This window comes from Macrobrachium nipponense, chromosome 19 (assembly GCF_015104395.2).
Source record: "Macrobrachium nipponense isolate FS-2020 chromosome 19, ASM1510439v2, whole genome shotgun sequence".
Classification (NCBI taxonomy): domain Eukaryota; kingdom Metazoa; phylum Arthropoda; class Malacostraca; order Decapoda; family Palaemonidae; genus Macrobrachium; species Macrobrachium nipponense.
In genome coordinates, this window is record NC_061088.1 from 65050852 (window position 1) to 65077604 (window position 26753).

Here is a 26753-nt window from a genome sequence, read left to right on the forward strand (position 1 = left end):
GGAACCCTTAAGGCCACCTTGTCCTTGGCCAAACGGTCCTGCCTCGCCACGATTCAAGTCCACGAACGCGTTCAGATGCCACTCCTGTCCTATGCACTTTGCAAGGAGTTGGCCATCATCCCGCCAGACTTTCCGCGGCCCATCCTACAGGTCACCCACGTTAATCGATGCAAGGAGCTACCCCTGCATGCTGACACGACCCCTGCTGAGGCCCGAGAGTATTTCTTAGAAACCTTTCAGGACGTACTCGTGTCAAAGGAAGATCTTAAAGCAGCTCCACTAAGGCCATGACCGGCCCTCCCATGAAAATCCACCTTAAGGAAGACGCGGTCCCTTTCGCCATCCACACCCCAAGGCAGATACCCTACGCTTTCCGCGAACTGTCAAGAATGAATTAGACTCCATGGTACAACAGGGAATCATTAAGCCTTGTGGAGATGAGCCATCGGAATGGTGCCACCCTCTAGTCGTCGTTCCTAAGGCCAAGGGAGTTCGAATCACAGTGGATCTCACGAAGCTGAACGCACAAGTCTCCCGTCCAGCCCACCCTTCGCCCACGCCCTTAGCTGCTGTCCGTGCTGTCGACTCCACCGCCAAGTTCTTCACCACCGCGGACGCTCTACATGGCTACTGGCAGATGGAACTAGCAGAAGAGGACCGCAACCTCACCACTTTCATTACACCTTATGGACGCTTCCAGCATTGCCGGGGACCTATGGGCTTCGCTGCCACTGGTGATGCCTATTGTTTACCGCGGCGACCTAGCTCTCCAAGGCATGAAGAAGTGTGTCAAGGTTGTTGATGACATTCTCATCTTCGACGATGACCTACTGACACACTACCACAGGATCCACGAATTGCTCACCCGCTGCCGCAAAAATGGCATCACTCTCAACAAAGAAAAGTTCACAGTGGCAGAGACCAGAGTGAATTTCTGTGGCTTCACCCTTTCCGAAGAAGGAATTGCTGCTGACCCAGGACGAGTTGCTGCTCTGCAAGACTTCCCTACACCATCCAACCTGATGGACTTACGTTCCTTCATGGGATTAGTAAACCAGTTGGCAGAGTTTACCCCAGATATTGCCCTGACAGCACAGCCCCTTCGACCACTCATGAGCCCTAAGCGCTCTTTTCTTTGGACACCTGACCATGACCAGGCCTTCAAACGTGTAAAACAAGCACTTCAAGCCCGCCTGTTCTTGCGTCTTTTGACCCAACCCTGCCAACCATTCTCCAGACCGATGCATCTCGCCTCTATGGAGTAGGCTACGCTCTCCTCCAGGACCATGGATCGGACATCTCCGAGTAGTCCAGTGTGGATCCCGCTTTCTCGCAGACGCCGAAACAAGGTATGCAACAATTGAACTGGAGATGCTTGCAGTATCTGGGCCCTCACAAAGTGCTGCCTATACCTCAAAGGACTGCCAACCTTCACCCTGCAACGGACCATCGCCCATTGGTGCCTATCATCAACAGCTACACGCTGGACATGGTTGAAAACCCACGGCTCCAGCGAATGAAGGAGCGCATGTCGCAATATCAATTACTGCAGTATGGGCGCGCGCGCAAGTCTCTATGCATCCCAGATGCACTTTCTTTTCGTGCACCAGTCAGCTACCCCACCTCTGAGGATATGACTGGCTGCGCTGAGGTAACGGCACATGTCAGATCTGTCATCAACGCTACAACAGCTTCCCAGGACGAGGATGCCCCAACCATTGACGCCGACCGGACCCTACAGGACATGTCGATAGCAGCACAGGCCGACCCCACCTACGTTCGCCTTCGTGACTGCATCAGTTCTGGGTTTCCCACGAATCGCTACGACCTACATGCATCCTTATCACAGTACTGGAAGCTGCGAGAAGCCTCTCTACTGATGGCAACCTCGTGCTCTATGGGGCAAGAATACTAGTTCCTGCAGCTCTACGTCGCCACACACTCGCCAGACTCCATGATAGTCACCGTGGTGTCGAGGCTACCAAACGTCGGGCTCGACAAACCGTCTTCTGGCCTGGGATAGACTCAGACATCGCCAACACCGTCGCTGCCTGCGAGTCGTGCCAAGTCCTGCGTCCCAGCCAACAACGGGAGCCTCTCCACAACGACGACCATCCATCTGTAAAGTCCGAGATTCGCCCAAACCACCGATAACAATTTTGAAACTCGCGCCCCACCAACTGAGTAGACTCGCCACCATCCTCCTGCTCTCCCATTGGTTCCTGATGCTAGTCACTGCCATGAGATCCTTCTCTCCTATTGGTCAGCATCCCTCCCATCATGCATCTACGTAGCGGCGTGCTTCTTCGGCCACTCCACGGCATCATCTGTATCATACGCACGCGGTATTCGTTCGGTCTAACGATTTCGTTTATTAACGTAAATTCGTTAGTGATTTCTTTGCAGTATACGTACTTTATCGTGTTGTGTGAAAACTTTTCTCTACTTATATGTAAATTACGTACAGTATATACGTAGTCATGGGTCCAAAGCAAGTTGAAATTCACTGAAAGAAGCGAATGCTCTCTTTGGAGACAAAGATGGAGATTATCAAGAAGTATGAAGCTGGTATGCGATTGAGTGTGATCGCCAAGGAATACGGCCGAAATCCATCGACAATAGGCACCATCCCTAAACAGAGGGATGTCATCAAAGCAGCTACACCTTCCAAGGGCATCACTATTTTGTCCAGCAAGAGGAACCACGTGCACGACGAGATGGAACGGCTGCTTCTTGTCTGGATAAAAGACAAAGAAATCGCTGGCGATACGATAACGGAGACAGCAATCTCCCACAAGGCCAGCGCTATTTTCAGCGATTTGATTGCCCAGGCCGAAGACGACGGAGGAGAAGGGACATCAACGCAAACCCCAGAGTTCAAGCTTCTCATGGGTGGTTCGAGAAATTCCGTAAACGGACTGGCATCCATTTGGTGGTGCGGCATGGGGAGGTGGCCAGCTCGACACGAAAGCGGCCGAAGCCATTAAAAAGACGTTCGACGAGATGATGACCAAGGAAGGCTACAGTTCTCAGCAAGTCTTCAACTGTGATGAGACTGGCCTTTTTTGGAAAAAAATGCCTCGTCAGACGTACATCATGGAGGAAGAGAAGAAGCTACCCGGGCATAAGCCTATGAAAGACAGGCTTACGCTAGCACTTTGTTCAAACGCCAGTGGGGATTGCAAGGTGAAGCCCCTACTGGTGTATCATTCCGAGACTTCTCGAGTCTTCAAGGCCCACAAAGTGCTTAAGGAGAAGCTTCCAGTGATGTGGAGGGCTAATGCGAAAGCCTGGGTAACGAGGCTTTTGTTCTCCGAGTGGGTAAATCTGTGTTTCGGCCCGACAGTGAAGAAGTTCTTGGAAGAGAAGCGCCTCCCCCTGAAATGTCTGCTGGTATTGGACAATGCCCCTCCCCACCCTCCTGGCCTCAAGGAAGACATCCTAGCGGAGTATTCCTTCATCAAGATTCTTTATCTTCCGCCTAACACCACCCCTCTCCTCCAGCCCATGGACTAGCAAGTGATATCGATCTTTAAGAAGCTGTATACGAAACATCTTTTCAAGAGATGTTTCGACATCACCGATACCACAAACCTCACCTTGCGTGAATTTTGGAAGGAGCATTTCGACATCGTCATATGCATCCGACTCATAGACCAAGCTTGGTAGGTTTCGAGGCGAACCTTGAATTCCTCGTGGAGGAAACTCTGGCCTGATGCCGTATCCGCCCGAGATTTCGAGGGATTCAACGTGGGCGAAGCTGGTGCTGCAGATTCAGAAACAGTTGACGATCCTGAAACTGTTTCACAACCAGATCTTGACGAGATCGTTGCACTCGGCAAGTCCATGGGGCTGGCCGTCGACGAGGACGACATCAACGACCTTCTCGAGGACCACCAAGAGGAACTTACGACGGATGACCTGAAGGAGTTGGAGGCCATGCAACATAACGTCGTTCAAGAGGAGTTCTCTAGTAGCGGCGAGGAGGAGGAGGACAACCCTATGACAACGGCAGAAATTAAGGATGTTCTAGCCGCTTTTCATAAAGTGCAATCGTTTGTAGAAAAAAGACACCCTGAAAAGGCTCACACAGGTCGAATGCTTGCGCAGTTCGATGATGTTTGCCCGAGTCGTTTCAGGAACATTGTGAAAAGTAGGCAGAACCAATCTTCCTTGGATAGTTATTTTTTAAAGAGTCCTTTAGTATTAGCAGGAGTAAGTAAAAAGGAAGAATCAAGTGATACTAAAAAACAGAAGTTGAAAGTGGTGATAAAGGTGTTAAAAAAAAAAAAAAAAAAAAAAAAAAAAAAAAATTAATTTTAGTTTTTTGTAAAGTTATGTGTTACAATTTTGTTAATGTGTTTCCTAAATTTTACTTTAGTTTTCCTTACATTTTTTTATGTGTTTCGTAAAGTTAAGTGTACGTACGTATCTGCCGTTTGTCCTCCTCTTCTGCCGCCACTTTCGGAGATAGCCTCACTCGAAAGGTAAGCTTCCACATTTTACTACATACATACAGTATTTCTTGTATACCATGTACACTAATACACTTTATTTACAGGTAATTAGCATTATGTTATTAAGTTAGGTATTGAATGGTCCAATTTGTTGTAGTATTTCATTGTTTATAGGTCAATTTAGCTTTATTATGAAATTTACAGGGGTGATTTTGGAGAGCTTGGAATGGATTAGCCATTTTACATGTAAAATGTGGTCCAAGATACGAAAACCTCATGATACGAAGGGCACCTCGGAACGGATTAATTTCGTATCTCGAGGCACCACTGTAATAATAATAATAACTATTTCGGAAGGAGACCCTCTCGTAGACAAGTTTTGTTAAAAATAACTGCTGCTTCAGCACTATTAATCTTATAAAGAGTCTCTCTATCTTTCTGATGACGGCTTCTCGTTGTTGCTTAGACTGGCGAGCAACGCACCAAAGGGCATGGTAAAATTCGGTTGAGTCATTTGATTTATTATTGCTTATACAATTCTCTCTCTCTCTCTTCTCTCTCTCTCTCTCTCTCTCTAACGCGACGTTTCCTCCTGATCGACAGGACATTATCAAGCGATAACTGCTGAGGGACTGAATTCCAGTGGCGAGTCCTTCTCTTTTATCGTGGTGTTGCGAGCTCTCCAGTACGGTCAGAGCACTTCTCCGGTAGGTCGAGTTTTTTATTGGTTCCCGGGAAGGTGACTCATACGGCGGGCGTTGGACTAGTCTTGGCAGACCTTCTCAGGTATGGGTATCACGGAGCCTCTTGATTGGCTTCTACCTGCGTGACGTCACCCCTGGTATTATTCTCATGTCCGGTGTTCGTTCCTATGCGCGCTGGTACTTTCGTTAGGGGAGAGGGGTGTGGTCCTCCTCACACACGTCGGTATCAGGCAACGCTTCTTGGGTGGTATTGAGGGGAGGCTTTTCTTCGAGGATGAGCAGCGTTCTAGGAGACGCAGACGTCGTGGGTCAGGTGCTCTCCCGATGATCTTAGTATTCCTGACGATGTCGTCTCTCGTGATGTTTCTGCGGTGTACTGCAAGGCGTGCTGCCTAATGGCGCCCTCCCCTGGGCGTGGCAGGAAATTCCTTTTTGACAGGCGCATCGTCGTCATTGCCGATGTAAATCCCAGGGCATCCTTGGGCGGGGCATACGTATCGGTAGACGACGTTGGACTGCTTCAGGGGGTCTCCTGCCGGTGGGGAGGGGTTGTTCTTCATCAGGAGGTCTTTCGTACGCCGATCTTGTAGTAAATAATGAGGGACACTCTCTTTCCTCCTCCATGGGGCGGACGTGTTCCTCTATTATTTTCTTCATGGCTGCTTCTTCTTCCTTGTATTGGTGGTGCATGAAGGCTTTATAGAAAAGTTTGATATCCTCCGGGGGCGGAATGTTCCTTCTCTCTTCCTCCGTCATGTACCACTTGTCAAGGGCGGCTCGAGTTTCTCGGTTTTACGAGTTTGTTCGAGTACCCATTGTTAATTAGCATCTGGGATGCTCGGTCGAGTTCGAGGTGTGTGTCCTGCCACGTCGAACAGTGCGAGAGGGCCCTCCTGACGAAGGCCCTGACGGTGGTGGTCTTGAACCGCGCAGGACACTCGCTATCACCATTCAGGACAAAGTCCCGAGGTTCGTAGCTTTGGTGTAAACGGTCGTCGCCAACTTCTGATTCGTCTTCGTGACAAGGACGTCGAGGAAGGGGAGCCGATCGTTGCTGCTGTACTCGACAGTGAAGTTGAGTGCGCTGTTCTGCAGGAACTGCTGCCGAAGGGCTTCTACCTCATCCTCGCAGTCGGCTTGCACGAAGATGTCATCGATGTAGCGTGCGTATGTGCGGGGACATCTGTGTTGCGAGAAAGACCCTTTCTTCCACTTCTCCCATGTAGAAGTTAGCGAAGAGGACTCCTAAGGGGGACCCCATCGCTACGCCGTCCTTTCTGGCGGTACGTCTGTCCTCGGTGGGTGGTGAAAGGGCTCTCTTCGTACAGATATCCAGCAGGGTTCTTAAGGAGTCTGGGATGTGGGGGGTCTCATATCGGGATTCCTATATACCCGCTCCATGGGGTCCCCCTTAGGAGTCCCTCTTCGCTAACTTCTACATGGGAGAAGGTTGGAAGAAAGGGTCTTCTCGCAACACAGATGTCCCCGCACATACGCACCTACATCGATGACATCTTCGTGCAAGCCGACTGCGAGGATGAGGTAGAAGCCCCCTTCGGCAGCAGTTCCTGCAGAACAGCGCACTCAACTTCACTGTCGAGTACAGCAGCAACGATCGGCTCCCTTCCTCGACGTCCTTGTCACGAAGACGAATCAGAAGTTGGCGACGACCCGTTTACACCAAAGCTACGAACCTCGGACTTTGTCTGAATGGTGATAGCGAGTGTCCTGCGCGGTTCAAGACCACCACCGTCAGGGCCTTCGTCAGGAGGCCCTCTCGCACTGTTCGACGTGGCAGGACACACACCCTCGAACGTCGACCGAGCATCCCAGATGCTAATTAACAATGGGTACTCGAACAAACTCGTAAACCGAGAAACTCGAGCCGCCCTTGACAAGTGGTACATGACGGAGGAAGAGAGAAGGAACATTCCGCCCCCGGAGGATATCAAACTTTTCTATAACAGCCTTCATGCACCACAATACAAGGAAGAAGAAGCAGCCATGAAGAAAATAATAGAGGACACGTCCGCCCCATGGAGGAAGGAAAGAGAGTGTCCCTCATTATTTACTACAAGAATCGGCGTACGAAAGACCTCCTGATGAAGAACAACCCCTCCCCACCGGCAGGAGACCCCCTGAAGCAGTCCAACGTCGTCTACCGATACGTATGCCCCGCCCAAGGATGCCCTGGGATTTACATCGGCATGACGACGATGCGCCTGTCAAAAAGGATTTCCTGCCCACGCCCAGGAGGGCGCCATTAGGCAGCACGCCCTTGCAGTACACCGCAGAAAACATCAGAGAGACGACATCGTCAGGAATACTAAGATCATCGGGAGAGCACCCTGACCCACGACGTCTGCGTCTCCATAGAAGCGCTGCTCATCCTCGAAGAAAGCCTCCCCTCAATACCACCCAAGAAGCGTTCCTGATACCGACGTGTGTGAGGAGGACACACCCTCTCCCCTAACGAAAGTACCAGCGCGCATGGAACGAACACCGGACATGAGAATAATACCAGGGGTGACGTCACGCAGGTAGAAGCCAATCAAGAGGCTCCCGGTGATACCCCTACCTGAGAAGGTCTGCAAGACTAGTCAACGCCCGCCGTATGAGTCACCTTCCCGTTCCCGGGAACCAATAAAACTCGACCTACCGGAGAAGTGCTCTGACCGTACTGGAGAGGCTCGCAACACCACGATAAAAGGAGAAGGACTCGCCACTGGAATTCAGTCCCTCAGCAGTTATCGCTTGATAATGTCCTGTCGATCAGGAGGAAACGTCGCGTTAGAGAGAGAGAGAGAGAGAGAGAGAGAGAGAGAGAGAGAGAGAGAGAGAATTGTATAAGCAATAATAAATCAAATGACTCAACCGAATTTTACCATGCCCTTTGGTGCGTTGCTCGCCAGTCTAAGCAACAACGAGAAAGCCGTCATCAGAAAGATAGAGAGACTCTTTATAAGATTATAGTGCTGAAGCAGCAGTTATTTTTAACAAAAATAATAATAATAATAATAATAATAATAATAATAATAATAATAATAATAACAATAAACTGTAATTACAAAATTCGTTATATGTAGTATTTTAAAGAGATAAAAATTACCTTTCCCTTTCACTTACATAAGGATAACTCCTCTCTCTTACTGAGATGAGAGAATTTTTATGGTAGATGCATGTGTTTATTAATATTTTCAAATAATAATAATAATAATAATAATAATAATAATAATAATAATAATAATAATAATAATAACAATAATAATAATAATAATACATATTAATAATAATAATAAGATAACTAATTTCAAATGAAAATTCTTCCCTTTGTCTTTTTCTGTATCAATTTTCCTACCTTCTCATAACTCCAGTGATGTTTGGCACTGGGAAGCTGTCAATTATGTCAAGTAACAGTGCCATACACTGGTCAACGAATTTAATGGTCTTTATGCAATCTCTCTCTCTCTCTCTCTCTCCCTCTCTTACTGAGATGAGATAATTTTTATGGTACATGTATGTAATAAGTTTATTGTTAATATTTTCCAATAATAATACTATAATATGTATAATAATTCTATAACTGTAATTACAATATTCCTCTCTCTCTCTCTCTCTCTCTCTCTCTCTCTCCTGGCTGCAAGTGTAAGAAGTACGTATGTACGCATATACCTTTCAGGGTACTATTGTATAGGATTACTTTGAAATTATATTAATACAATCTCAAAGATTAACCCTTAAACGCTGAAGCAGTAAAAAAAAAATGTTTCCCGTGTGCCAGAGGAGTTTCAGAGTGAGCGCGGAAGCGGAAAAAATATTTTTTTCAAAAAATCACAGTGCACTAGTTTTCAAGATTAAGAGTTCATTTTTGGCTCCTTTTTTTGTCATTGGCTGAAGTTTAGTATGCAACCATCAGAAATAATTTTATATATAATTGTATTCAAATCGTGCTGTGCGCGAAATGGTTAAAGGTAACAAGTTACTTTTTTTTCGTTGTAATGTACACTAAATTGCGATCATTTTGGTATATAACACATTGTAAAATGATAAAAGCAACACAGAGAAAATATTATCAGAAAATAATGCGTTGAATTCGTCAACGTGCAGAACGTAAACAAATATTTTTTTGCAAAAATTCCACCAATAAATCTAAATATTGTCCTAGAGACTTCCAACTTCTTTCAAAATGAAGACAAATGATTGAATATTACTATACAGTAAGAATATATTAGCTTACAAATGTAGTTTTCGACCATATCTGACGAGTTAAAGTTGACCGAATGTCAAATTTTTTTATATATTTTTTTATATGCAATTATTTCGGAAATAAGAAAAGCTACAACCTTCAATTATTTTTCGCTTTATTCTACATGAAATTACGCACATTTTCATATATAAAACTCTATGAAATGCCTAATATGAAATGGAGCAAATATTCCAAGAATGGGACGTACGCATTTCGGAGATTTGTGGCGGAGAATCCGCGCGCGGAGGGAAGGAAAGTTTTTATTTTTAAATTCACCATAAATCTAAATATTGTGCGAGACTTCAAATTTGTTTCAAGATGAAGATAAATGACTGAATATTACTAGACTGTAAGAGTTTTAGCTTACAATTGCGTTTTTCGACCATTTCGGTAGAGTCAAAGTTGACCGAACGTGGTTTTTTTCTATTTATCGTGATTTACAGTAGGGCCTCGATAATCACGGGGGATAGGGCCCAGAACCCCCGTGATAAGTAAATACCTGTGTTATCCTGATACCACCCCTAAAACTTGCTTTAAACTGCCTACTTTAATAATTAACCCACCCAAGACCACTATTTCAATGTTTATAACTGCCTACTTTAGTTCAAGCCCCAAATATGTCTTCAACTATCACCTTAAACTAAATTCAAGACAGTTTCAAAGTTATTCTTTCCTATCTTCAATTTCCCCTTCATCAGATCAGCAAACAAAAGTATATTACCCAACTGCTGCACCAAACTAAAAGTACATAGTATATCTATTTTGTGAATAAACATATTTATGATAAAAAAACATGATTTACTGTAAAGATTACAGCACCCAACTATAATATTAATGTATAAACAGCAAAATACAGCAATAATAATCTAGTTTTGTCTTTTGTTTACGTTTAGAATCAGCTGATGGACGTTTATTACCGAAAGAATTATTTTGGAAAACAATTTAGTTGCCAAAAGAAATGAATTATTAATGGATTATTATTATCATTAACTTTGTACATAATAGTTTATTGGTATTATGATTCAGTATTCATATTTTATTGAGAGAGGAGAGAGAGAGAGAGAGAGAGCAGCTTGGGATAGAGTAACTGTTGAACTAGCTTGAGAGAGCAGTTAGGACGAGCGTACCGATACTAGCTTAGCTCGAGAAATACATAATGAAATCTGTATTTGAAATATTTTTATGGTGATAAGAAATGAAACATGGATAGTGATAAGATATTCTCTTGTATACTGTTATAATGTGATAATCATTGAGTCAACTATACAAGTTGTATTGAAGCAGTTTCGTAAATCACAGAAAGAATAAAAGACCTTTTTGTTCTTTTCTTACGAAAATAATAGATCAGTATTATAGTTTTTTCTGCAAGTGATAAAAGAGAGAGAGAGAGAGAGAGAGAGAGAGAGAGAGAGAGAGAGAGAGAGAGAGAGAGAGAGAGAGAGAGAGGACTTGGGATGAGAGTAACTGTTGAATAGCTTGAGAGACCAGCTTAGGACGAGCGTACTGTTATTAGTTTAGCTCGAGAAATACATAATGAAATTTGTATTTGAAATATTTTTATGGTGATAAGAAATGAAACATGGATAGTGATAAGATATTCTATTGTATACTGTTATAATGTGATAATCATTGAGTCAACTATAAAAGTTGTATTGAAGCAGTTTCGTAAATCACAGAAAGAATAAAAGACCTTTTTGTTCTTTTCTTACGATAATAATAGATCAGTATTATAGTTTTTTCTGCAATATGCAAGTGATAAAAGAGAGAGAGAGAAGAGGAGATAGAGAGAGAGAGAGAAGAGAGGAGGAGAGAGAGAAATTTGCTATTTACATTCATAGTATTTGAACATTTGTAAATGAGTGTATCCTAAAAATCATTTAGTTATGAAAAGAAGAAGAAAACACAGTAATTAGTGAATCTTGCTCTATGACAAAATTCGCGATTTTGTTAATATTCCGGGATATACGTAGTATTTGGGCTCCACAAAAAAGTAAGTGATTTATGACAGAATTTAGAGGATACTTACATAAAAATACATCGGTAGTTTGTTGAACGGTGTAACCACTATCATATTGTGTACGAACGAGACTAGGTTTGGTGACGTCACGGTGGTCATACGTATTTTTTTTGTGAATGTATATACATTTATGATTAAAAAAAATAGTTACTGTACTGCTTAGAGTACCATACTGTAATATTAATGTAATCACATCAAACTAAAGTAATTGTTGCATGCTGTAAAAATATAAAGTGTATTTTTGTCTTTTGAAAAATGCATTCCCCAAGGAATTATTCCTTGAAGAAGCTTTTTATTATGAAGATATGCCAATAATATATAAGATATGCGTTTTATTATGAATATAATTATGACAATAATACATAAGGTAAAATGGTTTTATTACGTTTAAGCTTCGCCGCCGATCGCAAACAACAAAACGATAATCTATGACAATTATCGTTTGTATGACTGCCGTGTTTGATTACGTTATACCAAAACAATAAAGAAGTTCGAATTGAAAATTAATGTTTTCCTAAATGTTATTACTACTGTAATTACAATAATACTATTAACGTTTCTAAAAGGTTAAGAATGACAAAGGTGCTGTTAAGTGTAACTCAATGTTTACATTTCTGCTGGCCGCTCAACTACAAGTTGATGTCAATGATGTGGGATTATTCCATGAATAGGCTACATATTATGAAGACATGCCAATAATATATATTGTGAGAATGGTTTTATTACCTTTAATGTCAGTTAATATTTAATATCATAATGTGAATCTGTTCATGCATTTGTTGGTTATCGGAACCGGACGAGGCTTAGCCTACCAGGGATTCATACCAGTGATAGGTATAGACTGAGAAGTGGTCCAAGGAAAACCCGTGATTAACTGAATCCGTGATTGCTGATCCGTGACTAAGCGAGGCCCCACTGTATATGCAAATATTTCAAAAATGAGAAAAGCTACAACCTTCAATTATTTTTTGTTGTATTCTACATGAAATTGCGCATATTTTCATATATAAAACTTTATGTAACCTCTAATTTAAAATGGTACAAACATTACCACAATCGCACGTATGATTTTTCGGAAGTTACCATGCGGACGTAAAGGAAATGTTATTTTTTTCATAAATTCACCATAAATCAAAATATTGTGCTAGAGACTTCCAATTTGTTGCAAAATGAAGGTAAATGCTTGAATATTACTAGAATATAAGCGTTTTAGCTTACAATTGCGTTTTTCGACCATTTCGGTAGAGTCAAAGTTGACCAATGGTTGAAAATTTGTCACATCATTTTTTATATGAAAATATTTCAAAATTGATAAAAGCTACAACCATGGGTTGTTTTTAGTTGTATTGTGCATGAAATTGCACACATTTTTATATATAAAACTTTATGTAACGGCTAATTTAAAATGGTGCAAACATTACCACAATCGCATGTATGATTTTTTTCGGAAGAGTTACCACGCGGACGTAAGGAAAAAGTTTTTTCATAAATTCACCATAAATCGAAATATTGTGCTTGAGACTTCCAATTAGTTGCAAACTTAAGGTAAATGATTGAATATTACTAAAATATAAGATTTTTAGCTTACAACTGCGTTTTTCGACCATTTCGGTAGAGTCAAAGTTGACCGAAGGTTGAAATTTTGGCACTTATCGTTATTTATATGAAAATATCTCAAAACTGATAAGAGCTACAATAATGAGTATTTTTTTTGTTGTATTCTACAAAAAATGCGCACATTTTCATATATAATACTCCATGTAACGGCTAATTTAAAATGGTACAAAAATTATGTCAAAGTGACAAAATAATTTCCGAGATGTGTCACAGAGGGCGCATGATTCAAGAGTTTTCGGCTGGTAGGCCTAAAAGTATTTTTCCGCGAATTTTTAAAAAAACTTTTGTATGTCGACGTAAAATACGTCCAGTCGGCACCCGAGAGACAAAAAATGTCGGCGTTTAAGGGTTAATACAGTAATATGCTAATAATTTAAGGTAAATTTCATGTAGGATGTTACACAAGGTATACATTTGTTATTTCTATTTTTTCCTTCTTTTATCTCTCTCTCTCTCAGCAAAAGAATTGGTAGACAAACAAACATAATTGTTCAGTCCTCTCTGGAAAAGATATATGTATTTATGGGAGGGGAAGAAGTGTTTTGCCTACAGAAGTTAATTTTAATCTACGGTCTCTCTCTCTCTCTCTCTCTCTTATTGGCTGTTTATATATTTCTAATAGTAAAATGTTTAAGATGACTTTGAAATTATATTAATAATACCAATTCAATGGTATATTTGATGTAGGATGATACTTTAAGTATACATTTGGATTTGGTATTTGAACTTCCAAGATAGGCAGATATAGGCATTTTTAGAAAAGAGTTCTAATTATTCATGGGTTTGAGCTATTCGCGGGGGTGTCTGGTACATATCCTGCGCAAATACAGGGGGACACTGTAATTTTAAAACTAATTTTAATTGAAGTTCTTCAATAATCACTCGAATCTCAATCTTACCTTTTCTTTACGCTCCATTGAGCCAAATGTTTCGACTTGAAGCTCCTGAAGGATATTTGCTGCCTCTTGAATATCACCTTCAGTTTCTTTAATCATTGCCAACTTGTGTGTAAGTCTTGCTCTTTCAACTTCCACGTATATCTTCCCAGCTGTTATAGTCCTATTTAAATGAAAGTAAAATTATATTTTCAAAAAGCACATTTATTCTTATACTGTTAATAAAACATCAAATTCTGCTCGAGTCTATTTAGCAAACTACAAAGTGCAACCTCAATTTCATATGAAATTATTCTCAGCAAAATTTGTTCAGTATATTCAAGAACTCAAGGAAACTTTAGGATGAAGTTAACAACAAACCAATCTGATGACAAATTGATAAAAGAGGAAAACTGTAACCAATGAATAATTACAGTAATGTGTTTTTCAAAACTGTAACCAATGAATAATTGCAGTAATGTATTTTTCAATTTTAAATACAATAATTATGCATTACAGACAAAAAATAATTCATTACAATAAAACAACTTTCAAGATGATAAAATCAAGAGAACATTTACATTTGGATGTTAACAGTGGTAACATAAACACAAGACTGGCACCAAAAGACTTAAATGAAACAGCATCCATGGTTTAAGCAACTAGGGCATCTCCCATGGGAAAATGACTGCTACTGGAGGTCATCAATGGTGTTGACCTCCTTAGTCAGTGCAGCAAAATCAGGAAAGGGCCTTCTCAACTTCACCAAGGCTAAGTGGTCAAGTAATGCTGGGAAAGATGGGCTCTCTGGGCTACCAAGAGACGCCCACATCTTTGAAACTTCTCAATTGTCAAGCTTATCTCTGGAACTGACTACGTACTACATCAAAATAAATGTTGTGTATTCCCTTTGGAATAATCCTGAAACATGAAAATAAAAGGTGAAGGAATTCCTTAACACAAATGCCAAGAGCCTACGGAATAACATGCTGACATGTATAGACAACTGAGGAATGACAGGACCGACAGATCTCACTGTTTAAGCAAAGTACTTGCTTACAGTTTTACTAGTATTCTCTTTAAGAGAATTATTGCCCTGGAACATTTTGATATTAGCAAATTAGGTAATATAATTCATGGGTTTGTTACTAAACAAACTGATAACTCAGCAAATGGCATCACTCATCTTCTCAATGAGCATATCAAGACCAAAAGCAATCAAGACCAGTCTTGCTCTTAAAACTTGGGCATCCTGTACAGACATCTTACAAACCTAAGACAACCTTCCAAATGTGACTGATAAGGTCAGAGCAAGAAAAACTAGATATAGTTCAACTATTTCTTCAAAAAATAAATAAATAAATAAATAAATAAATAAATAAATAAAAATAAAAAATAAGAGCTCTGGCTGGGTGAAAGGGAGTCTCCTTTATTCTTGAAAAAGATTTGGTTCAAAGGCAGAATTATCCTGGAATCTGTATGCTACTAGATGGGTAGGGTACATCCATCTACAAATTTCAAGGAATGATTAAAATAAGAGTTACCGAGTTAATGAGAATTTGGAGTTTTATATCTAAATACAGGCAGTCCCCGGGTTACGACGGGGTTCTGTTCTTGTGACGCGTCGTAAGCCGGAACATGTAAAAAATCCTAAGAAAACCTTACTTTTAATGCTTTGGGTGTATAAAAACTATGTAAACTGCATTCTTATTGCATTTTTCATCAAAAAAAGCTTAATATTGTGATTATTTTGCATTTTTGGTGTCATATTTCTTCTGCCAGATGAGCGTTGTAGGCGCCGTAACCCTGGAACACTCGTTGTAACCCTGGAAATAACTTATGATGAATATAATTGAAAAGCACCTTAACCTCGGAATGTCGTAAGCTGAACCCGTCGTAACCCGGGGACTGCCTGTGCACATACTATCCCGAAGTATTATTGCTAAAATATTTTTTAGACAGGTTGCCTGATCATTTTGCAGATCAGTTATTGACTTGTGGGCAAAAATGATTGCAAAACTTTAAAAAATAATTTTCTAATAATCCTGTTTAGTTCAAAGTGGCACCACACAACGTTTTGTATATCATGAAATTTTTTAGTTTTGAAATTCAGAAAACGAATGGACATACATAATGTACTTCAGGGATTAAGGACATGTTTGCAAAGTGGAATGATGTAAAAAATTTTGTGGAAAATTGTCATCCAAACAAAAAAAAGTTGTAATCCATGTTTCCAACATGTTTAATGACAATGTTGTGTTTACCTTTAGGCAAATTTTAAAGAAACACCAGAAACAAATGTCTCTGGACAGTTTTGTTGTGCAACAGGGGTCCAGCAACTCTCAAGCTGGTCCTAGTGCCAGTAAGAAACAAAGAGAAGTAACTGCAGATAGGTCCTTGATATCTGAAGTCCCTCTAGAAGGAGATTCCCTTTCTAAACAATCACTTCTCCTCCTCCCTCTCCCCTCCTCTCCGTCTTCCATACGCTAACAAGTGTTTTCCATAAAGGTAAGAGTGATGTTAAATGTTCATTTATTCATTTCATCAGTCATTTGTATTTATTTCTCATTGTTTTCTGTATGTAAAACTGTTTATTCCCTCTAAATTGTATTTAAAAAATATATTTTTGAGGGTCTGGAGCACATTAATTGTATTTACATTACATATTACTTATGGGAATATACAAATTTTCTGCAAATAATGAGTCCGTGAATATGGGGGGTTCACTATATCAACTTCCCTAAGTTGATAAAGCCATCTTTCGTAATCTGAGTGAATCAGACTGAACACTCAAATGAAGTGTCAAAGCTGGAGAAGCAAGAGCCTCTAAGAGAAAAAGCAGGGCAGCTTTGAAGCAAAAACTTTAGCAACGTTGCATAGGCCGTTGACAGATATTCTTCTTCCAAGGCTTTATCCTCTTCCTCTTCTGCTGACGACACTGGAGACAGGGATACATCCTTAGAAGGTTTCGGAACTGAAGAAGGTTTCCTCACGAAACCCAAAATATCATCCAACTTCTGCTGGATAGGATCACGAGCCAGAACTGCTACTGAAGGTACTTGCTGAGCAGCCAGACTTGCTATGTTTTGTTCTTGATCTGATGCTGAACTAGCCGAAGAAGGGAAAAAGCAGTCATGATCATTATGATTACGATGTACAGGCTAGCGCCGGGGAGCTGGCTGTTGTGTTGCTACTGCCCATTCGGCAGTCACTGAACGCTCCATCATCACTGGGCATTCAACTGCTTCCAAGCGTCTGTCTAAGCGCCTAGAAGAAGCTGGGGGCACTTCAGTGATGATTGGCGCTCAGGCACCACTGAACGCTTAGGTGCTACTTGGTGCACTGGAGCCAGCTGGGATTCAGTGACTGCTGCACTACTATGAATCAGGAGAGTGTGTTTGGGAGAGAAGCTCTCTGGGCTGTCCCAAAACCTAAACAATGGGACAGCTTCCTTAAATCTTCTTGCACGGAATTGCTGGCGTAGATACATCAGCTGCAGACCTTTTCAATGGTCTTGAAGAGTCACTATGGTGCCACTGGCGCCTCTGTTCCAGGATGGAAGCCTTGGAACTGGAGGAAAGACGGTGTACTTCCGCAAAGATACCTTTCCAATAGTTGTCTGCTGTCATCACCTGGGATTTGGCAACACTGAGGGGCCAACTGCCTGTGGGCAGACCCTACCGACCTCTCTTGGGCTCCCAATATGACTTCTCCTTGGTGTAGATGAGTATGCCAGGGACCTTTGCCTGGGAAAATCAGCAAGATGGACAGTCAGCTCCTTCACTCACACTTCACTTGCTTCACTTTTGCGCTCCATAAGCGCTGTCACCGATTCACCTGTGACACTGTATTAAATAATAATTCGAACTTACAGTAGAATTTACACTCCCAAGCACCAATGGTGTTGGGGTCAAGAACCTGGGAGCTGGGACAAGGATTACCATATATACTCAAGTAACGTGCGATCTCGCATATCATGCGACCCCAAAATTTTCACCAATAAACAGCGGTTTTGTCATGTATCTCATGTATCATGAGAGTTCCTTTTCCGAGAGCGTCAGTTCATAAGGTTGGTGGTTTAGCATGCTAATGGCCGAATCATTCCGATGTCTGCTGCTGCTAGTCAAGTTACGGTAATTTTCTTACTTATCTCGAGAATTGAATAGAAAATCTCAAGATTAAAAAAGAATCCCAAGATAAAAAAATAATTGTAAAAATAACATGCCTTGGAGTCCTCTCTCTCTCTCTCTCTCTCTCTCTCTCTCTCTCTCTCTCTCTCTCTCTCTCTCTCTCTCTCAGGAATGAGTCTTTCACCAATGGGTATCAGTAAATGTGTAGACATTGTGTGCGTGTTTTAAAAAATGTGCAGTACACACATTCACTTATCCGATGTTTCGGTTTTTGGAATTTTTCAGATTTCGGAAATGTGAGGTCAGATGCATAATCAAACAAACATCAATACTTTTTCCCTTCATGTTTTTCATTATTGTTATTTATTAATTGTTATTTATTAATTACAGTTTATTTAAATAAATATTAATATAATACTGTTATATGAATGTGAGATAATTAAGATCACAATATGACAATTTGTCCAAAATTGCATTTTTCCTAACTATACAAACCTGAGGTTCTTTTACAATAGGAAGGTACTAGCGGCAGCTGGATAGGTCGTAAGCTTTCGAACAAGGGGTTCGGTAGTTAACTGCTTGTCCGACAGGCGCGCGCGCGCGACTGGGAGGTAAACAAATCACTTTTGCTTTTGGCCCAAGCAAAAACTGCAGAGTGAGGGGTGGCATGAGGTGGGGCTATGTGTAAAAGGACCTCAGGTTTGTATAGTTAGGAAAAATGCAATTTTGGACAAATTGTCATTTGTTCCGACACGGCATACAAACCTTCGGTCCTTTTACAATAGGAAGACTCACTTCTTGGTGGGAGGAATCTGAGTCTTTTGTGAACAGACTGGTGTTCGCCCAACCTTGGAAGTCTCCCTGGTCGTAAGAGCGAGGGAGGGATCCAAGCCTCTGTCCGATTGATCGGGGTGTGCACCGCAGGATCAATGGTCAGACCTCTGGACCGAGTACTAAGAGAGAGGCAAGCGTATCTCTTCGTACCAGCAATGTAAGAACTTGTTCCTGTACAGGAGCAAATATAAAGTCATGGGTTTGACTCTTGTAGGCATCCACTTCCCCCCCCTTGTAGGAGGAAGTGGTGGATATTCTGCTCCTATCCCTAGTGAAAGGGATAGGGATAAGGATGGGGCTCTGTCATATAGCTCACCTGCATCTCGTCCTCATCCAGCGTAGTGACGACCGTGGCCCTCTGCCCACAGGTAGAGGAGGAGGAAAAGATGAGAAGAGGGAGCCAGTCACTCACTCACTCACACATCCATCCACACAGTCACACCAGGACTCGATGCTGTTTCAGCCTGCGAGGGTCTGGGTTAGCTACACAACTTGTTGTAGGCAGCCACCACGGGTCCCAAGAAAAAAGGTATCCAAGGACCTGTGGGCAATATCCCGAAGGTAGAAGGACGTAAAGGTAGTCTGGTTAGACCAGACCCCTGCCTTCAGGACCTGCGCCACGGAGAAGTTCTTACGAAACGCCAACGAGGGGCCAATACTTCTGACTTCGTGAGCTCTCGGACGGGACGTACGGAATGTCGTCACTACCATCAGCCTCATACGCCCTCCTGATGACCTCACGCAGCCAGAATGAAAGAGTGTTCTTGGATACTTCTTTCTTGGTTACCCCGGTGCTAACGAAGAGGCGTCGACACTCCAGGCCTGAGGTGTCGAGTTTTCTTCAGATAGCGCCGTAGCGCCCTCACAGGACAAAGCAGCATCTCATCCGCATCATTATCGTGAAGTCCATTAGGGAGGGAATCGTGAAGGACTCGAACCTGTCGTCAGGGACCGACGGTTTTCTGAGTCTTCGCAACGAAGTTCGGGACGAAATCGAGCGTCACAGATCCCATCCCCTGGAGTGTCGTACATCATAGGAAAGACCATGAAGTTCCCCTACTCTCTTCGCCGATGCCAGGGCCAGCAAGAAGAGGGTCTTGAGGGTCAGATCCCTGTCTGACGACTCTCGGAGTGGCTCGAACGGCGTTCGAGTCAAAACTCCTAAGACGAGAGTCAACATCCCACGCAGGGGGCCTGAGTTCCCTGGGTGGGCAAGACCTTTCGAAGCTCCCTCATAAGCAAGGAGATCTCGAACGAGTTCGAGATGTCCAATCCCCTCAGTTTCAGGACGAGAGCCAGGGCGGCTCTGTATCCTTTGACTGTGGGGACTGAGAGGAGCTTCTCTCAGCGAAGAAAAACGAGAGGAAATCCGCTACCTGGCTGAAGAGTGGCTCTGAGAGGAGAATATACCCCGTCTACGACACCAACCACAGAAGACGGCCCACTTCCCCTGGTACACAGCTGCAGAGGACTGACGGACGTTTCCAGCCATCTCTGTTGCTGCGCTACGAGAAAAGCCTCTCGTTCGCAAGAGATGGTGGATAACAGCCAGCCGTGAAGACGTAGGGACTGGACTGCTCGGTGGTACCGCTCGACGTGTGGCTGGGCGAGAAGGTTGTGCCAAGGGGGAATCTCTCTCGGTTCTCCTGCGAGAAGAGCCAGCAGGTCCGGATACCAAATGGCCTGTGGCCATTTGGGAGCCACCAGGATCATCCTGAGATTCGGGGTGACCAGTGCTCGACTGATCACCTTGCGAATCAGGCTGAACGGGGGAAAGGCATAGACGAAGAGGTTGTCCCACGGGTGTTGAAGAGCGTCCTCTGCAGCTGCCCATGGGTCCGGCACGGCTGAGAAGAAAACCTGGAGCTTTCTGTTGTGCCGGGTGGCGAACAGATCCACGACTGGTCGCCCCCACAGGTCGAAGAGCCTTTCCGCCACGTCCTGGTGTAGAGACCACTCGGTCCCTATCACCTGATCCCGACGGCTGAGCGTGTCTGCTACTACATTCCTTCCTTCTTCCCTGGAATGTAGCGTGCCGACAGCTCTATTGAGTGTGCCTCGGCCCACTCGTGCACCTGCCGAGTCAACTGGTACAACGGGAGAGACACTAGGCCCCCCTGTTTGTTGACGTAGGCCACTACCGTGGTGTTGTCGCACATCAACACCACTGAGTGTCCCATCAAGCGGTCCTGGAACTCTTGGAGAGCGAGGAACGCTGCCTTGAGTTCCAGTACATTGATGTGAAGGTGCTTGTCGTTCTCGTCCCACACTCCTGAAGTCAGCAACTCCTCCAGGTGTGCGCCCCATCCCTCGGTCGATGCGTCTGAGAACAGCTGCATGTCCGGGGGGGGAGTGCGCAGAGGCACTCCTCTTAAGAGGTTCCTGTCGTCCAGCCACCAGGCTAGGTCCTGCCTCACCTCCGGTGTCAGTGACACTGGAAAGCTTGGGGGATCCGTCGCCTGTGACCAACTCTCCTTTAGTCTCCACTGAAGAGACCGCAGGTGAAGACGCCCGTGAGGGACTAACTTCTCGAGTGACGACAGGTGTGCCGATCACGACTTGCCATCGCTGAGCTACCTGTTCCTGCCGAGACAGGAACTGGTTGGCTGCCTCCCTGAATCTGCTGATCCGCGAGTCTGCGGGGAAGACTCGCCCTGCTACCGTGTCGATCAGCATACCCAGGTACTTCATCTCTGCTTGGGCTCGAGATCGGACTTTTCGAAGTTCACAACGATCCCCAGATCGCGACAGAACTCGAGCAGTCGATCCCTGTCCTGTAGCAACTGCGAGCGGGAGCTCGCCAGGACTAACCAATCGTCGAGATACCTCATCAGACGTATCCCGTGCGAATGGGCCCAAGCAGACACCAGAGTAACACTCGCGTGAACACCTGTGGGGCGGTTGAGAGACCGAAGCAAAGTGCCCTGAACTGGTACACCGTCCCGTCGAGGAATTGAACGCGGAGGTACTTTCTGGAGGACTGATGAATGGGTATTTGGAAATACGCATCCTTCAAGTCCACTGAAAGCATGAAATCGTTCTCCCGCTGATGGGAGTCTGAGCAAACGGAAACGTGGCCGTCTCCATCGTGAACCGGGTCTGGCGAACAAACCGGTTCAGAGGAGAGAGATCTATCACCGGGCGCCAGCCTCCCGTAGACTTTTCCACCAGGAAGAGTCGACTGTAAAAGCCCGGTGACTGATCCGTGACGATTTCTACAGCTCTCTTGCTCAGCATGGTCTTGATCTCCTGTCTCAATGCTACGTCCTTCGATGACCCTGGAACGTACGACTGCTGTTGGACCGGGTTGGAAGGTGAGGGGTGGCCGAGATTCGAAGGGTAATAGATATCCCTCCCGAAGGACATCTACAATCCAGGTCTCGGCGCCGTAGCGCTGCCAAGTTGCCCAATGGCTGGCCAGGCACCCCCCCACTTCCGGCAGCAGGTGTGAGGGGGGAACGCCGTCCCTAGCGTTTCCCCCCTTCTTCGCCTTCTTCCCCAGAGCCTCCCCGGGAGGAGGAGGGCTGGGAGGAGGGCTGGTTACGGCTCCCCTTTGTAGAAGTCGAAGAAGACAGAGTCTTTCCCCGGGGCTTCGACGCAGCTACCGTCTTAGCCACCGAGGAAGCGCTAGCCGAGCTCTTTGACTTGGCCGCAGTCCGAGGCTGCCCAGAAGCCTTCGAGACTGCCTGGTGAACCAAGACGGTCACTGTCGTCAGTGCGCCGTCTGTCCACCGCAGCGTCCACCATCTCTCCTGGGAAGAGAGACGTGGAACTCCGTAAAGGTCCGTTGCGTAGTCCCAATGCCGCTTCACACCCAGCCGCCCTGGCAAACCCGAGTAAGGACGCGTCCCTACGTCGGAGAACCAGGTTGGCCGGCCACAGGTTCACTGTCTGGTGGGCAAGGAGATGGCTCTTCCCCAGACTGGCAAAGTTTCCCCCTCCTAAAGCCGAGTCATCTTCGGGAGAAATTCACCCCGGAGTTGGCTGCGACCTTAGATACTGTGAGGGACCACAGATCTAACCAGGAGACGGCCTGGAAAGCTGCCATGGCAGTAGATTCCAGGCCGAGTGCCTCTTTGCTGCGAGAACCATAGGTTCTCGGACAGGAGCTGCTGCAGAGACACACCCGGAGTCAGCCTGGCTAACTCCGGGTTCACCTGTTTGGGCGGCATCGGGTCCTCAGATGGCAGACGAAAAACGCCGCCGTGTCGCAGCAGAGGAAGGTGCGAAGCAGCTTGCTCGACCTGCCAGACTTGAGAGAACCGTCTTGCCCGGAGACAAGAGATTCTACCTGGTCCAGCACCGAGTCGGCAAGCTCGGAACGCGGCAAACCCACCGTCGGTTCTGGGTTCCCTCTTCGGGCCCCAGAACGACTCGAGCCAGGGACGTGGGCTCGGATGGTGGGAGCGGCGATCCTTCCGCGAGGTCGTTGTGCTGACGAATCAGCGCAATAACCTCGGCAAAGTTCCTCTGGATCTCAGGAGTGACTGCGTCCTGCGGAGTCGGACCATACCAGTCCCTCAAAACAGGAGCATCTCCCGAGACCCTCCTCCCTCGAGGGGGGGAACAGCGACAGAACCCTCTCGGTCTCCTCAGCCACTTGTGCATACGACCTGGCCGGTCCGAGAACCGTGCCTTGGTACGTAGGACGACGTGGTGGGGGATCCTGAGGGGCGCACCCCTCACGATCAACTCCTCAATACCTCGCCCCTCCCGGTGTAACCCGAGGAGGTTGAAGGTATGGGAGAGGCAGACCTGACGCTCCTCCTCGCTCGCTGGCAGAACCAGTGGCTTGGAAGACTGCAGGCGATCGTCAACCCGCGGTGCGGCGATCGAAGCTAGCAGGCGCCTAGTCGAGCCGTCTCGCTGTGGAGAACGGCTGGACCGAGAACAGCGGCCCCGGTCTCGTGTGTCAGAGGAGCTGGTGCTGGTCGCCGTACCTGATCGCTCTCTGTGAGAGTGACGGTCAGGCGAACCCGGCTGAGATCCACTGTCACGGTGAGACCGGTGCGTATCCTCACGGCGCGTCACGTCGCTGGTACCAGCCGTGGCTGGTGCCGGCGAACGGGGGGACCTCTTCCCAGCCTCAGCCCGTGGCCGGTTGTGGACCGTCACGTCGCCCGGGTACCAGCTGCTCGCCGCGAGAGCGAGACTGGTTCTGGTGAGAGTCGCGTGAAGCGGCTGTCACCAGTCTTCCGCTCCGTGCCGTGAACCTGACGCTGAGCTGGCTCAGAGGTCTGGTTCCTAGCTGCACGGTCGCTGGTAGGCGACCGTACACTCGGTACCCTCTCGCGAACGAGAGGCCGAGACGGACCCTGCTGCCGTGGTCGAACCACTAACAGCAGGTGAGGAAGTGCCGGTGTTAGCCGGCACTCCTCTGGTCCCCGTAGTCTTCTTCCTTGCGGAAGAAGAGACGGGTCCTGCCCCCGAAGGAGCAGGGGTGACCAGCGGAAGAACCCCCCGTCTCACCGGAGCGAGACGGGCCTTTAGAAGCTCCCGAAGGAGACTTCTTAGGGGGGGGGGGGGGGAGGCGACCTTCTTCTTCTTAGGCGGGGGAGCCTGAGAAGAAGAAGGGGAAGAGGCGGCAGACGACGACGACGACGAAGAAGACGATGAAGACGACGACGACGACACCTTCCTCCTCTTCTTCTTCTTCTTCGTCAACCTCCTCAGGACCGATGTCAGATCTGTCATCCAGGGCGAGCCGGGGCTGCTGTTGCCGAAGCAACAGGGCCCGGACGCACCTGTCCGAACAGATCGGCATCGGGAGCAGCGGCGCCAGAACAGGAACAACGTCAGCAGGTGCAGGCATCACAGAACAGCAGTGGAGACGGCAGGAGCAGGTACAGGAACGGCAAGCAGTGTTCGGCAACGTCACGTCCGTGAACAGCGGCTGGGCAGGTACGGCAGGTACGGCAGGCTGTACAGGCGGTCCAGGTGGACGGACCAGCGGCACAGACATCCTAGGTACTGGTGGGAGGTCCAGGGGCGAGCTCTTCGGGCACACGAAGTCCGGTCGCGGCAGCACGGCAAACCCCAGTCGGCGGGGTCATCACACTCCCCCGTGGTACGGCGACTGGCCCCTGCACCGATGTAGTTGGTGTGACAGAGACCGCGTGCGGGGTGTACACCAGGTGAGGAGGTGAAGCATAGCCAGGCGTTGAAAGGGTCGTGTGGTGGTCGTTACCGTAGCATGCGTGACCGCCACAGAGCCAGCGAGATGGTAGAGCAGCCCCTGGACACTCGGCACCCGCCCTGCAGACCTCAACGATGCCCCACACCTGTCCGAGGTCGTCCTTCGCAGGCAACCGCACCTGAGGAAGCAAAGGTCGGGTGATTAGCAGGATCCTCTACCCGCTCGCGCGAAGACGAACGGATAGAGGACCCAGAGTACAACTCGACATCGGGGTATCTAGCGCCCTCCTCCACACTCGACAGGTCGGGTGAGGAGAAGGACCTAGAAACCCCCCCCGAAGGGGAAGGCGCCAAACGTGGGAGCTGAGCGGGCGGCAGGAAAGAATACGAAGTGTCCGTAACCAAAGGAGTCGCGGGAGAGCTTTCCGACGACTCCTTTGCAGGCCTTCGCTTCTTCCTGCCTTCGTAGCAAGCCCCACTGCGCCTGCCGACCAATTACAACATACTTCACAGGGCTCGGCTCGGGTGCATTCACGCGCCCCCCGACGACCGCGCGCACAAAATATGTGGATCAATTTCCTTTCCGGCGAACGAGCGGAACTTTCCGCATTTACGCCCTTCGGTACCCGGGCATAATCTCCGGGGGGTAGCGAGGCGTGGAGATTCCATGATTGATCAACTCACAAATGATGAAAAAAGAGGAAATGATTGTACTTACAATATGATTCACACACAAAACACAACCAAATACTCATGAAAAGCGAAACGACGAGAAGCGGGGCAGAAGAGCTCGTCGAACAACACAAGCAATAAAGGGAAAACAACACGTCCAACTCGCTGTTGGGCCAAGGCCGGAAAGCAAAAAGTGGTTCTTTGTTTACCTCCCAGTCGCGCGCTGCGCGCCTGTCGGACAAGCAGTTAACTACCGAACCCCTTGTTCGAAAGCTTACGACCTATCCAGCTGCCGCTAGTACCTTCCTATTGTAAAAGGACCGAAGGTTTGTATGCCGTGTCGGAACAAAATAATGTTTTGCATTTCAACTTGTGAATTTTAACAATAAGTATGACTATATAATATATTTCACCATATCGACCTTGAAGTTGAAGAGTCGTAAAATTTTAAGGATGGTCCGGGAAAAGGATTTGTGCTTTGTGATTACGTATCGCTATAACACCATGTGGTTTTTTCATACCAATATTGATGATGCATCGCGACGACACACTGGTATTTTTCATACCACTATATACATTAAAGTTAAAATGATCATACTATATTATTGTTTTCACGAAGAAATAATTATATAATGAAAATTATTGAGTAATTTTTGCCGTCAGCAGTCAGAAAATCACGAACATGGTAACGTTCAAACCTAGTGCCATCCACAGCATATGTCTATAAATAGAACAGAAGCAGAGGGCAGTTCCAATCTTGGATAACAGATCTCCATGGCTACCAACCAACCAATCAGGTGTTAGTTATACTACTCTGTGAATTTCTTAGAATGAACGTTTACATGCGAAGCTAACGATGACATGTGTATTTTGCATACAGTACGTAGTTTTAGTTTTTAATAGTGTAAGTATTTTACTGATTACATGAAGAATAGAATGATTCCTTCTTATTACTTTGAATGCAAAATGGTTTGAAGATTCTTCCGCAAAAAGAAGAGAAAAAAAATTTCTTTAGAAGATGATACCTATTTACTAACGCGGTTGACATACCTTCAAAACAAAATTC

The 26753-nt window shown here is 45.7% G+C and overlaps 1 protein-coding gene across 1 annotated transcript in view; it reads right to left on the minus strand.

Moving 5' to 3' along the window:
- LOC135217703 (26S proteasome non-ATPase regulatory subunit 12-like) overlaps positions 1–26753 on the minus strand; it is a 431722-nt gene that overhangs the window by 35726 nt on the left and 369243 nt on the right. Inside the window, exon 4 of the mRNA XM_064253692.1 lies at positions 13941–14100. Within this exon, the coding sequence (XP_064109762.1) occupies positions 13941–14100 (160 nt within the window). The remainder of the gene's footprint in view (positions 1–13940; positions 14101–26753) is intronic.